At 40.6% G+C, this 14,335-nt stretch overlaps 1 protein-coding gene across 4 annotated transcripts in view; it reads left to right on the plus strand.

Annotated features, from left to right (window-relative positions):
• The window catches only part of vti1a (vesicle transport through interaction with t-SNAREs 1A), a 106,178-nt gene that overhangs the window by 60,070 nt on the left and 31,773 nt on the right, over positions 1-14,335 (plus strand). For 2 of the 4 annotated variants that reach the window (XM_044013947.1, XM_044013948.1), the window contains 2 exons: positions 8,214-8,284; positions 12,171-12,243. In XM_044013947.1, coding sequence (XP_043869882.1) covers positions 8,214-8,284; positions 12,171-12,236 — 137 coding nt within the window. In that variant the 3' untranslated portion in view covers positions 12,237-12,243. The remainder of the gene's footprint in view (positions 1-8,213; positions 8,285-12,170; positions 12,244-14,335) is intronic. The other 2 variants (XM_044013945.1, XM_044013946.1) reach the window with 1 other exon arrangement.

A 14,335-nucleotide genomic window follows, 5' to 3' on the forward strand; every position in this document is an offset into this window, starting at 1 on the left:
AACATAACCTCCTCTGCTGTGATCACGACCTTCATTAAGTGTGTTTCTTTGAAAGACTGACATCTGTAGCAACAATACAAGTCTATTTATGTGACTGGAAACATTAAAATCTCTTTCAAAGTAAAGGTATTATTACTTAATTAAGAAACATTGATTAAAAATGTCCTTAACATTTGTTCAAAGGAATCTGGCAACAGTCATTATCAGGGTGAGTAGGTCAGATTTGGCCCAAAAATGTGGTTGCAGTACTAATTGCTACCAAGAGCTTGATTCTCAGAGACCAAACTAGCCTTCTTGGTGCCACCCATGTCTCCTGCTTCATCACGTAGCCTAGCCTCCCTTTTTTGCTGTGTTTTGGAGAGCCCTTCATCAGCTCATGAGTATTAATGAATTCAAAGTTTGAGGAAAATAATCTTTAAGTGTTTCCAACTGTCAGATCCTGTCAGTGCAACCACTTCTAATGGTCTGCGCCTTCCATTCAGGCTAATGTTTGATGTCTCGCTTTCATGCCCTCCTTTTTTTCAATTTCTAAATTGCTGCTGACAGTCCCGTGTCCCCACAGATTGTTTGTTTGTTTTTGACCATGCTTGTTTTACATATCATTGACGTAACGAGAATTCATTTAGCAAGCTGTTAATGGGGGAAGGGAGTGGTTGATCCATAGCTTATTATTTTATTTAAATAAGATGTGATCGTGAGTCAGGCAGCAATCTGTTCTTGCACTGTAGGAACGAAGGTACGTGCAGGACTTTTGAGAACCTCCAAAAATATTTTCCTGAAGTAGCTTGAACTTTTCATGTCTAAAAAACTTGACAGGTAACAGCTGGGCAGGAAATGCCAGGCTGCAGAATGCACCACATCCTCATCAGTCTGAACAGGAGTGGTGATCAATGATCCAAGACTGTCGGTCTGGAAGTTTCTTATTGCCTTCTTTGCATCAGTTTCTAAAGTTAACTCACTAACAATGAAGCTGGTTTATTTTGACAAGTGTTCATTTAGCACCGTGAACCTGCTGTTAGTCAGTGCTGAAATGTGTTAAATACTCCAGCATTCTGATGAAGAATAGAGGAGGCTCCCAACTGGCATTGTCAAAACATGCTAATGAACTTGATGCTGAGTCTGATTTTGACAAAGCTTATTAACATGTTCCAGTCAATAACATGTGGCTGCAAGCTTCTGTCTGGTCTTCAGTAATCATGAGGCTGTATAGCTGTCTGTGTGTGTGACTGTGTGTGTGTGTGTGTGTGTGTGTGTGTGTGTGTGTGTGTCAGCATGTGTGTTTCTCCCCATCTCACATTTTTATTGGATAATGAACTGTTGTAGAGTGTTAGATCTGCTTTCATAGTCTTTCGCTGAGTTTGAGGAGATAGGCAGGGAAGAGCTGCCCGAGGTGTGGTGTTGTACAGATAATTAAAAGGCAAGAAATGTGTGTTTTGCTCTTTGATCTGCCTGTCAACTTTCTGATTAGAGACGTAAAATCTTTTAATCAGCGGTAATGTGATGATTAGCGCTCCTAAATAGTTGAAAATGAACCAGAGCGACGTCAAGTTTTGTCTTTCGTCTTCCATCTCCCTATTTATCACTCTCCTTGAGTCCATTTCCGACAAATTGGCAAACTTTTCTCCTCAGTCAGGTCTACCATTGGGTTGTTATTCGGATGTTTTGTTTGATTAGGACCACATGACGTGTTGTTTTCACTCACATACACATCTTAATGAATTCTACACTTTGTAAACATGAAGTTTGTCTGTGCTTCTATTTAATGGTTCTACTCTGGAGTTTTCTGTAGTTTTATATAGTGTCAACCTTCAGCTTAGATATGGACGTCATGTTTTTACAGTGTTCATGTGCTGTGGCACCCTCATTTATATATACTCATCTTATAATACAATCTCATAATTTAAGTTGAAGAATAAAGCACATAAACTCTAATTATTTATGCTGGATGGAGTTGACTAAAATTTGACTACTAGTGATTGTTTTTTTTCCTTTTTTCCTCTAGTGCTTTTTTCATTTTTCTTTGCAATGTGGCCAGCACAATTGTGTGACACAAATGTCACACAGCATCATGAATAATGCATAGGGAAATTAGCTCATTCGGATATGAGTTTTAATTCTGCACTTCATAAATTTTTCACTATTTTGACCAAGTTTAATCAGCACATAAAAAAATAATTTTCCCAGCACTGGAAATGGAATTAATAAGTCTGCTCTTTTTGAGCTTCGCAGTTGACCAGTCGGGAGACGCACAAAATAGGTGTGTAGGCTGACCAGTGGTCTGTAGAAATTTCATGTTCTTTTTAATTGAAGACCTCAGAAAGCAATGCTCCTGCCCGCACATTGTTGAGTGTGGGGCAATCACAGCAAGCACCCGAGTCCATTAGTTTTCATTTGGATGGTTCAGTAAGATTGGTTGATTAAGTCCAGGCAATTTGCTTGTAGAAGCCTTCATTCTCTCCTCACCCTGCCTGCATCTCAGCCCTCTGACACCAGCGGGGTTGTTGTTCAGGTTAATTCAATCTGGGGTTTTTTAGACATTTTAGCTGCAGTTTATTATTTGCATACAAACTCTCTGAGGCATCTGACACCATATGTATGCTTACAGTAAATATTTTTGTTTACATCATACCTATGAAAAACAAATATAATGCTTCAAGTGAGTGGCAGAGTATCTGCAGCTGTGTCCACGAAGACGTGTAGGTCGGGGTAATTTCATAAATGTAAAACAAGCTATTCCTCCCTGAGCCTCATCAATTCTCATTGAATGAGGGTGAAAGGGACTTTGCTGTTTAAAAGAAAATGTAAATCTGGTGATCTGAGAATTTGACTTTGAGGTTGAGGTGAAGGGAAAAGAGGAGGGGGAGCTCAAATAGAGGGAAAATGCAGCTTTCAGTTCTCTACATGCCGGTTCAGCTTTAAACAAATGGTTCTATTACCAGCTGGTCTCCTACAGGCCTGGTCATTTATACCCATTAAACTTGCGTCTTATCACCCATAAGACGATCTTGCGTCTCTCCATCCACCAATTGTCTATAATCAGCCACTTAAAACAGCAGCGGAAATTTCTTTTGCACCTTGCTTCGGTCTGACAGACAGGCAAACGAGCCGGGAGGAGGAGACATGGGGGAGGAGAGAGGTATATTTTTCTGTGGGATGATGAATAGGCCAAGTTGAGTGGCTGACTAACGGAGATCTGTCTTAATCAGAAGTGATTTGTCAGAACAGGAGCTCTGCGGGGTCAGGGCGCAGGCGATGAATAAAACAGAGCCTTGCTGAGTGAAGAAAGGCCCCAGAAATCCACCCTGACTGCCCACCACTACTCATACTCATGCAAGGGGAAGGGCTGATGCATGGACTAAGTCAGGATGGACTCTGATGGCCCAGCCTTAGCCTGTCCAACATATTACTTGTTTTAGGCCTTTTAAGTGGTTATAATCTCCTGCAAGAATGATCCAGTTCCTGTTCAGAAAAATGTTGCTGTTCTATATTCATGAAAACCAGAAGGAAGCTAGTACTGTGCATTCGCTTATGTCATATCAACATTTCTAAAGGGATGTAATTCACAAGTATTTGAGGCAAAATTCTTTGAAGAGGAGTTGGTGTTGGTGTGAAAAAACTGTCGGCTAAATCAGGACATTCATGCACAAAATGTACAATGGTAACATCCTGGTGAATGGATTGTCTTGTTCTAATATGACACGACTTACAAATTGTGCCATCCCAAATGTAAAGATCATGCACTTTATTCAGCCGTCACTGCCCCTTCTGTCAAAAGTTACTAATTAACTTGTTTGTTATGACTATGGCTTAAGCTGTCCCAATATGCTATTATGTCTCCTGTGACCTCGCAGTTGGCACCTCTTTATTTTGAGCTGTAGCTCTGTGCGAAGGCGCTAGCCTCATGGCCTGTGGGCTCAGTATTATAAATACATCCCAGTGTGGGTGCAACTTTGATGAAGGTGATGAAAGTGTGTCGCCAGGCAGTTGTAGACTTGAGAAGTTTAAAGACTAAAGCTTCTCTGGATATGTACCACCAAGAAAGGAAACTTTATTCACCGGGGAGTCGCAGGTATACAAGTCAATGGCGGCACTGTGTGTGTCACAGCGAAAGAGAGAGAGAGAGATAGCTTGAGAGACAGAGCATGAGAGAGCAAAAATGTATTCTCTAACATTTATCAGGCTCCTCCTTACTTTCCCCCCAAACCTCCCGTGGGCTTCCATACCCCGTTTGTTGAAGTGTGTGGCTTGTGTCTGGATATAAGTGTGTGTGGTAACCTTCAAAAAGTGGTCTCAACTGCTTAATGAAAAGGAGCTGTGCTGAGCCTCACAGCTCACCACTGTCAGGTCTTGTACCCTTTCAGCTCTGGGGACAGAGGGAGCAAGGCAAAAAAAAATGCACAGCAGTGAAAGAAAGTGTATAACTGCTCTGAAACAACTCCTGTAAAATAGATGATGCCTCCAATTAAATGTGGCCATGGACTGGAGGAAGTCGAAACCTGGAGAGGTTTGTATTTTCCAAGAATTGTTGGCTTTTCTAAGCTATAGTCGTGAGCCAAAGTTGGATTTAGACCTAATGATATTTACATTTTACACAGAATTGTAACGGATTAATTAAGCCTTTTACAGTCTCACAATAAGAGAGAAATCCAAATGTTAATATCACTGTTCTGTACTGATATTTGTATCTGTAAAAATGTCTGAAATAAACTGTCTGAAACATAACATTATTTTATCAAGTTGCAATATGTCCAAGCAATGTTTCAAAATACTGTACCAAAAAGTCATTCTCATAGCTAAATAAACTGGGACTGGGGAAAGTTTGGCAAGGTTGAAAACATAACACTGTCAGTCCCTCTATTTAAGATGCAAAGCAGACAGAAATGTTTCAATCCAGCTTTGTTACACTAATTTAATGGTGCATGTTTGTGCATTGCTAATTATATTGCTCCATTCACTAGTAAAGTTAATTGTCCACTAACTAAAGTGGATTTTCCGACTGCCTAATCATTATTAAAATAGTTTTAAGATGAGATAAACCTAATTTGGACAGTGTTTTGTCAGTATAGATAATAGATGAAGATTTAAATGGGGGGGAAAAATTCAAATCCAGATATTATTTCCCTCTACATCTAATTTGTACCTTCTGCTTTCCTGTTGTGATTCTTACAGTCATATTAGAGGAATGAGTTAAATTAAGGCTCTGTGGTGCTGGTGTGGGTGTAATGTAATGGAATAATGGGCTTGTTAAATAGACCTTTGGGGATGGAGCATTTTAACAAGCGAGTCAGGACAAGGCCTCTGGGCCAGGGTTATTTAAATTGTTAATAGCTGTTTAAAGAGGACGGGAATATTTTACACACTAACGAGCAACAAGTCGGGAGCTTTAGCGATAAATGATTTCTCCTCTCCTGCATAGTTTTTTAATCAGCTGTTCATGTTTATTACCACATAAATGTGTATGTTAACATTGCAAACATCAGAATCCTATGAACCAATGTGCAATTCAAGTTTTTGAGAGCCACGGGGTGGAAACTTCACAGAATGGGAGAAGTTTGTTATTTATGAAGGCTCTCAGTTTTTGACTCATCGTTTCTTCATTTGTTGCCCAATACCTCTTCCCCTGTAACGAACCAGACTGGTGGACAGCACGACTTAAATACCATGAATGGAAATGTAGATTTGTGCCACAGAGTGACTAATTCATGGGTAGAAGCACGATAAACACACAAAACAACACACACTCCCTTATTGGGAGTTGTGTAAACCTCCTATGGCTCAGGCACTGAGAGACTCTGAAGCTATCATGGAACTTTTTTTCCCACTCCACATTGATATTCACAGAGAATTACACAAATGAGCACATGTTGTATCCTTGACGTTTTCCTTCCATGGCCTTATGCTGCAATTATCTTATCGTACTGACACTTCACTGTTCTGTTTCTGCTCTTAAGCTCTTTTCTCTGAAGAGTGAAGTGAGGACTCCTTCATCAGGGTTGTGTTTTGTAGCGCTCATCCCTCAAGGATAAAGAAATCCATATAATTTAACTGCTTCAATTCATTAAAAGAATATAGGAAATGTATGTTCTTCAACTACTTCTTCAGCAACTGTTAAATTTGTGAAGAGCAACCATAATGCACTGTACTCTTTACATACATACAATAGGTAGACACCTGAATTCACTGCTTTTCTAATCTTGTGCACTGAATATTATATCATCATATGACCTCTTCTTTGTTTTTTTAATCATTTTTTACCTATTATGTTCATATTCACAAACCATTTTTTTGCTACACATGCCTGAACAGAAGTGTGTGAAAGGATTGCCCAGTCAAAGAAACCCTTTGAGGCCTTTTGTTTTACATTTTACAAACCTTTATAATAATAACCTAATAATACAGTTGGGGAAAAACACTGCTGCTGCACTACTTGTCACAGTCATTTATTTTTGTATTTATTTATGGCCACAGCCCTGACGGAGATGGATAGGTGTGCTTATTTGTCTTTAACAGAAGACTTCCACTACAACTCCCTTCCTGTTTATCCCTTGTTCTTCTCTGATGGGGACGGGGGAGGGCTTGTATTTTTACGGTTATTAATACCTGCACTCAGTCTTTTAATCTGCCCTATTTGTCACATGTGACTGTCTGACTGCACTGTTTAATCTGGGTATCCTTCAATATGTCTCGTCCCAGATTAGAAATTAATGAAGGTAGGAAGAGACACATTTGAGTCAGTGTACAGTGTAGGGGGGTAAAGAGCTGGGATGAATGGGAGACGAATGTCATTCATTTGACAGTGCTTTCCCTTTTTTTTCTACTTTTCCCTGATTTCCTTTCTCTCTCTCCCTCTCCCTCTCTCTCTCTTTCTCTCTCTCCCCCCCCTCTTGTTTAGCTGCCAGATGTAACCCATTTTTGCTCTGCTCTCCCTAAACAGGCGCTCAGCACGTGGGCCCTTTGGTGTGCGGCACCTGTGTAGTGTAATACAGTCAGCAACTGCGTTGTTTATTCTGGATTTGTTTGGTGTGCTTGAAAGCCCGTCTTTGATCCATGCAAAGATTTCTCACTTCTTTTCCTTTTTTTTTCCTGATTCATCCTCTGTCTCCATCATTTTTAAACGCTAATGCTGGAGCAGTATGGTTACACTGATGGCAGCAGTGGGGTTTATTTGGTGGAGGGCTTATTTGGATTATGTTGCTTTTTCTCCATTGGGAGAGGAAAATGACATTGACCACTGACGAGCTTGTCAGGTGCCTTGTCAGGCTTGTTTTATAAGTGTGTGTTAATGTCCTGACATGATGAGAGCCAATAGAAAACAGTGACTCGATGAATATTGCACTGGCGGAGCAGACGCCACTGACACAGTGGATACTGAGATATTGTTGCCCTGAACTTCATGTTTGTTTACTTCAGCTTTTCAAGCAGCAATGTGTAAACCAAACATATCCCACACTTAATAATAATAATAATAATAATAACAATAATAATAACAATATTTCAGTCTGCCCGATGCTCCCTCCAGAGTGTGAGTGAGTCTCTATACAATGTACAGTTGGTATACAAAATATTATGCTGTGACTATATTCTGAATATGTGCTCTATCCATTAAAAAGGCTCAAATCCATGTGAGAAATACCACATTATTTCTACTTCATGGTGCCTACGACTGGGATGTTTTGAACATGACATGTTTGGTGTTCAAAGGGGTAAGGTTGTGAGAAGCAAGTCCAATTATCTGCAGGTAACAATGACTCAAAGCAGGTATGAAGATGGAGTAAAACAATAGTTTGTTTTAAACTTTTGCTGAGACAAAGATTATGCACTCTGTATGACAAAAATGACTGGATATTAAGTTACTATCCAAAACATTCCATGAGCTTCACCATTTTAGAAAACGTTACAACCTTTGAACTGAGCTTTTAGAAACTTCCCATCTACGATATAGTGTGTATGATATGAGGGGGGAATTCAAACCCACTGATCTTGCCATATCGACCATATTTGAAGACCCCATTAGTCATGATGGTGCAAGACAGAAAAACCAAGAAAAAGTTTCCCAAAAAGAGTATACTTTCATTCAGTATAGATATGACATGTATATGTCATATCTTAAATAAAATGCTAATTATTTTTGCACTAATTTGTTTCAGGCTCTTCCACTTCATTTTGTAAATTGGCAGCAGTTCTCCTCACACTGTGTCTCCCCTCTCTTGCAGAACAAGTGGGTCAGGAGGTTCTTGCCAACCTGCACAGTGACCGTGAGAAGATCCAGAGAGCCAGAGAAAGAGTGAGTACACACACATGCCACCTGCACACACACATCTGTCTATTTTGACAAGTGCTTGTGAGACTATCGAGGTGTCACAACTGGTTAACAATGTTGGCAACACTCATCCCTTTCTGCATGGTTTGCGAAATAAACAGAGAAATGCGTGTCTGTGCACACAAAAGTGGCACGCACACTGTCGTGGATATAATTACACTGGTTCATACAAAGTGTCAGCGGCATTATTTTGACAAGGTATCTAATGTGTTTATTAACTGACAGCGCTGTATCATATTCAAGCAGATATATTTAGTTATCAGTGTCATCGCACAATATGAAATTACATCACATCAGGTAAAATCAGCATACACTCTATATGGCCACACTTCTTTCTTCAGAATGATTTCCCTTTTTCTTATCCTCATTTGAATGAGGTATCACTTTGCCACCTGCCATACTTCTTCCCCTATCCTCCTTTGCTTCTCGGCATCCTCTCTCTGGTTTCCCTCAGAGATCCTCCCCATAAATCCATAGCACTGCCCCTCCTTACTTTAAGCCAGCCAAACAGACAGGTAGGCAGAGACAGAAAAGACCAAACACAGGAAGGGGGCCCAGCCCTGTCGGCCCCCTCAACGCAGAATGCTTAAAGATCACAACATGGCAGTGGGCCCTGCACAGGCGATTTCAAAGGAAATCAAACATTTCCTTTCAAAACGGTCGACAGTGTCTACAGAGAGTACCTGCTCTCTCTTTCTTTGGCAGTCTCTCTCATTCTGTCTCCCTTCTTCCCATGAGTCTTTTTGACTTCCCTCTAAACACACACATGCACGCACATGCGCATGTAAAGGCAGTTTTGGGGGCAAAAGTAAGGTAAAGATAAGTAAAGATGTAAAAGATGGGACATAACGTGCACGTAGAAATGTACATACATGCAGGCATATGTACACATACAAACCACTACACTCAGCAGGAGGTGTGGCCTTTTGTTTTTCTTTTATGGTGCAAATTGAAGTCAATGGAAGGTTTCAGCACTGGGTCAAAGCAGTATGCTCCCACCTCAGGGTAGATTCTCCTGGCTACCTCATAGTTGGTGACCCTGGTGGCTCCCTGAAATTATATATATTTGTGTCAATTATTGATTTGAGGGTGTAATTTCTCGACAGAAAATGAGCATTTTATCTGCACAAAATGATTAATCTGTTCATTCTCCCAGATGTATAATTCTTACCCTTAAATAGCCAGTGCTCAGATTGCTAAATGTAACCCCTCTCTTGATCAAGCAAATCTTCTCAGTGTGTCTCATAATCTTTGAATTTTGTGATTATTCATCTGTAGCCACAAATCAGGCATCACTCATGAGGGTAAACTGAATGCACTTCACTCTAAAACGTAGCTGCGAGCCTGCTGCTTAGCGTCTCCTCAGCGTCTCCACAGAAACTGAGTATTAGAGTGGCCAGCATGAGCGATAGCTTCCCTGCTAACATTTAGGATAAATCCATACTGTCCGTTTAAGGTAATTAACCATTGTTAGGGTTTAGTCATTTGAGATTATTAATGTAAGAGGATTAGTTGTGTAATTTAAAGGAACAAATTAGTAATTTCTTTGCCTTTATCATGCTCAGTAAGCTTACAAACTTAAATGCTCAAAAAGGAATTATACAGTAATTTTGCACTTTTCATCCTTCAGGCTTAACCTTTTCCCATTTTTTCTTCTAAATGCCTTCTTTTGGTACTGAAGGATATAAATCTGAGACTGTTTAGAATGTTACATCCAAATTATCCTTATTTTAAAACATAGCAGAATAATGCGCATTAATTTAAGCCCAAGTGACTAAGAATCTCTTGTTTTGGAGCTGTACATGGGAAATAAAAAGAAGGAGAAACACCTTCTTCTCTTTCTTCCCACACAGGCAACTACACTTAATTTTAGACGGTCAGCTGCACTGAAATTCCAGTCGGTTTCCATTTTTGGTGAAGGACGAAAAGCATGTGATTTGGCGAGAGGTTGCGGAGAATGGGAGAGGACTGGAAAGAGGGAATGATTCAGAGAGTGCGATGTATTTTGGGAAAAAGTGTGAAGTATCTAGGGGAGCAGATCTGTGGGTAGAGGCAGACATCAGGCAACTGCAGGACTTGTTGTCTTTGCCAGAGGGCCCATACCCCAGGTCCCCCACTTCCTACACTGTACCACATGTATCCTTGGCTCTGGCAACCTGCAACACACCAGCCCAGGCTGCCAGAGGGTAGGAAAGGAAGATGGAAGAAGAAGAAGAAAGATTCAGCAGTGGAGGGGTGGGAAGAGATGGAGGAGTGCAGGCAAGAGGGATGACTGCAAGATGAGCCAGAACAAACAAGGAAAAGAGTGATGCTGGAATGGAGAAAAGGGAAGGCTGGAAGAAATGCTGCGAGAATGAGGAACTGAAAATAGAATAAATTTACAATATAATAAATATAATATCATAATAACTGATGAAAACATGCAGAGTGAGAATGACTTTGTTGGAAAAAAGCTGTTATTTTCTCCATGAGCGAGAGATGAAGATGAATGACTCGCTGCTGACTCTCGAGAGAAATGAGCAACAACTCTTTCCCATCATCTTCTGTGACTACAGGTGGACGGTAGTGGCAGCGCACTCGGTGCAGTGTCAGCACTTTTCTTGCAGTCACTCGCATCTTGTTAGCAACACCCCTGCCAATCCCCGTCCCTGTGCAAGTCCCAGATAAAATAAGTGGAATAAAAAAACATTCCTATGACCCCTGAGGAAGAGTTGGAGAGGAAGAAAAGGGAGAAAATGAAGGAAGGAAAAAGAAAATGTCCAAGGCCCTTGATAGCCATGGTCATTATTTCAAGTGTGCCTTCAAGGACTCTCTATACTTGCAATGTAAGGCAAAAGTAAAGGGCCCTTCTCACTCTTTTTTTGCACTGCAGTATTTACTGCAGCAAGATGAGCAGAAAGAAATAATAACACGTTCTGCTGTTTACAGTGTTACGGACAGTCTGACTTGATTTTTAACAGGAAAAAACGCCTTGATTGTTTTAGTTCGTAGCCTTGAGGGCCTAAAAGTAATTAGCAATTTGCATCTATTTCCGGGTGAGTTAAAACCTTCAAGGCAAAAGAAGGAACAGCTCCATCACAAGATCACACGAGAAACATGCTTGTTTCATGTGCTTAGTCAATCAAAAAAGTGACAGTGTTTCAAATGTGGATGTCACTGCTAAGATGCTATGATTTTTAAAAACATAAAATGCAATCATCCTCCAACCCCTGACATTTCAAAGTGGACAGATAAGTGGTATGAATTCAGAATCTAAGCAAATTTGAAGTTATGTAATGATGTGCTAATGTGTATGACACACACTGATGTTTTTACACACATATTAATGAATTAAGTTGTTTGAAATGCATTTGAATCAAAGGTCACAGTCTCTCCTTAAAATGATGTCACAGTGAAGTTGACCGTTTAGACATTTGTGTAAAATGTTTTGGCCAAAATCTCCTTTTTGAAATCGGACTGACCTTAACTTTCTACCTCCAAGACTTATTCATTTTATCCTTGAATCCAAGTGAACATTTGTGCCAAATATAGTATCACATTTGTGGGGGACTGAATGAAGGAGGGACAATCCAGTAACTTCTAATCAAAGGGTCTATCAGTCATATCTCAAATGTGTAAACAATTTGAAAGATACAGTGTCAAACTTATAGATATATCTAAATGATATCATTGTATAATCACATGTTGATATATTTTATTAAGAGATTATTTCATAGTCAGTAGAGGACCAATATTTTTTTTTAATTTCAAACGTCTGTAGTTTCCTCAAAGACCATGTTAAATTATCTTTGGAGCTGTTGGACGAGAATGAAAACTAAAACCTGTCTTTCACCTGGTCCTGTCTCCCCAGCTGAGAGAAACAGACGCCAACCTGGGCAAGAGTTCTCGCATCCTTACCGGCATGCTGAGAAGGTAAGAGGCAGGTAGGGACATTGTTTCTGCACCTCTCTGTGTGTGTCGTGCTCTAACAGTGCTGTGAGCTCGCTGCACGTCATCACCATCAGGTCATCAGGTCCAACTTTGTTCCATTTTTTTAATTAGTTTTCAACTCTCTTGCTGTTGGCCACATTGCTTTTCACTGCATTGTTTTTCCAGAGCACAGTGGGGATGTATAAATAAAAGGACACATACACAGGTGCTGAAATGCATCAGAGAATTACTTCATAACGTTCTTTTCTCTTTAAAAGAACTCTAGAAGTTTTTCATATTGATCTTGTATAACATTTACTATTCAGCAACCTGCAAATGCAAGTATGCTGGTAATTGTTTTCTGCACTGTAAGCAACACATTTTTGTGAATATCTTTAATTTTATTGTTGATTATTTTTAATTGTTGCATTTCTACATTTTTACACTTGGAAATGTGTTTAATCTGCATTCTCTCGGTTCAAATGACAGCTCAGATCGACCTGGATGAACAGGCTAATTTCTCCTTTTTCTGCTCTACCTTTGCCAGAGATTAACCATGCATTTTTCTGGCCGTTAGCATTAAAGTTTGTTGCAGTCCATACTTTTTCAAATTTGGGAGTGCCCAATATATTTTTAATCGATCAGATCATCTAAATGACTGATGAGATAAGATAAAGATAAACTGAATAAAAGATTAAAAATAGTAACTATCATGAGATTGTCACTGAGAGTTGTGTTGGTGTTGTTTACAGCACATCCATGTTTGTCAATTCAGGCACGGATGATGTGGCGTGGAAAAATAAGAGGGCAGAACAACCACTGGCAGTGGGAATGGTGTCAATCGCCTTTTTAGTGGCTTCCCTTGGTTTTCAAAGTCCTGGGTATACACGCTGACTTTACTGTGAAAGAGGCTTAACAAAACATTCACAACCATTGTGAATGCCTGGGTAGACTGAGAAAAGAATAGCCCTCCATAGCATGTTACAGAAAACAGCTGAAAAAGACAAGTACCCTCTGTACATGTCTCCATTCTAGTCTTCTCTCTGCCTTTGTTTTTCAACCCATATTCAACTTGCAGTCTTTGTCTCTCTTGCTCGGGGGTTCGTGCACGAGGCTGCCCTCAACAATCACACAACCACAAGCATTCACACACAAATATTTCAATAGTCTTTGCATTATCTAATGCACTCCCTCCTAACACACACGCACACACAAATGTGCACACACATACCGTAATGTCTTGTCACATCTCCATTTCATAAAGTGCCGTGTGCCTACTCCTGAACCGTGACGCCATGGTTTTGTTTCGCGCTCTCCCTTTCTTGTTTTGTTTTTTTTGTCCTCTCTCCGTCGCCCACAGTGGATTTTGATTAAGAGTAATATGTAAATGACAGAGACTAAATGTAAAATCCCACGGCCCGGAAGGAAGTGCCAATTGAAATAGATGCTTCAGTGCCCGTAGACAATTTGCAGGGCGGCTCACAGGGCGGCCGGCACTTACTAGAGAGGGAAGGCCTGAGAAGGGCTGTGATGCCGACTGTAACCAATATTTCTGCATATGTCTCCATTTTGTCAAGTCTGATTATGGGAAGGGGAGGAGGAGGATTGCGGGGGGGTCAGCTCGCCTGGCATGTCACCCAGAGCTGTCCAGAAATCATTCATCATCCCCTCCCCCCTCCCCTCCTCCTTCCCTTCCCTCTGCCCCCCTCAGGAGCTGAAGTAAATAACACACACTTATTTCAATATTATCATATTAATGTTAAAGTTCAGCTGTCACCTAATGGGAAGACTTAATCAGACGTAGCATTTTAGGAGGCAGGCTGCCACTCCCCCCTCCACTCCCCAGCCCCGTCTCTTGACGTGCCTTACCTCCTCTGGTTAGTGCCCCGCTCAAATCAGGATTTATGAGGGCTTTCCAGAGTGGGGGCCCGGTTGCGAGCCTCTTCTACTACCACCCGCCTTTCTGCTTGATGGGAGCAGCACAACGTTAACCCCCCTCCCTGCCTTTCTTTTTTTTTGTCTTTCAGTCCCCTCACTGTTTGAATAAAAGAGAGTGTGTTTTGTTGTAAGGTTGTGGGCTGGAAACGTCAAATCTGAAGTCATTTA

Source organism: Solea senegalensis, linkage group LG18 (assembly GCF_019176455.1).
Source record: "Solea senegalensis isolate Sse05_10M linkage group LG18, IFAPA_SoseM_1, whole genome shotgun sequence".
NCBI lineage: Eukaryota > Metazoa > Chordata > Actinopteri > Pleuronectiformes > Soleidae > Solea > Solea senegalensis.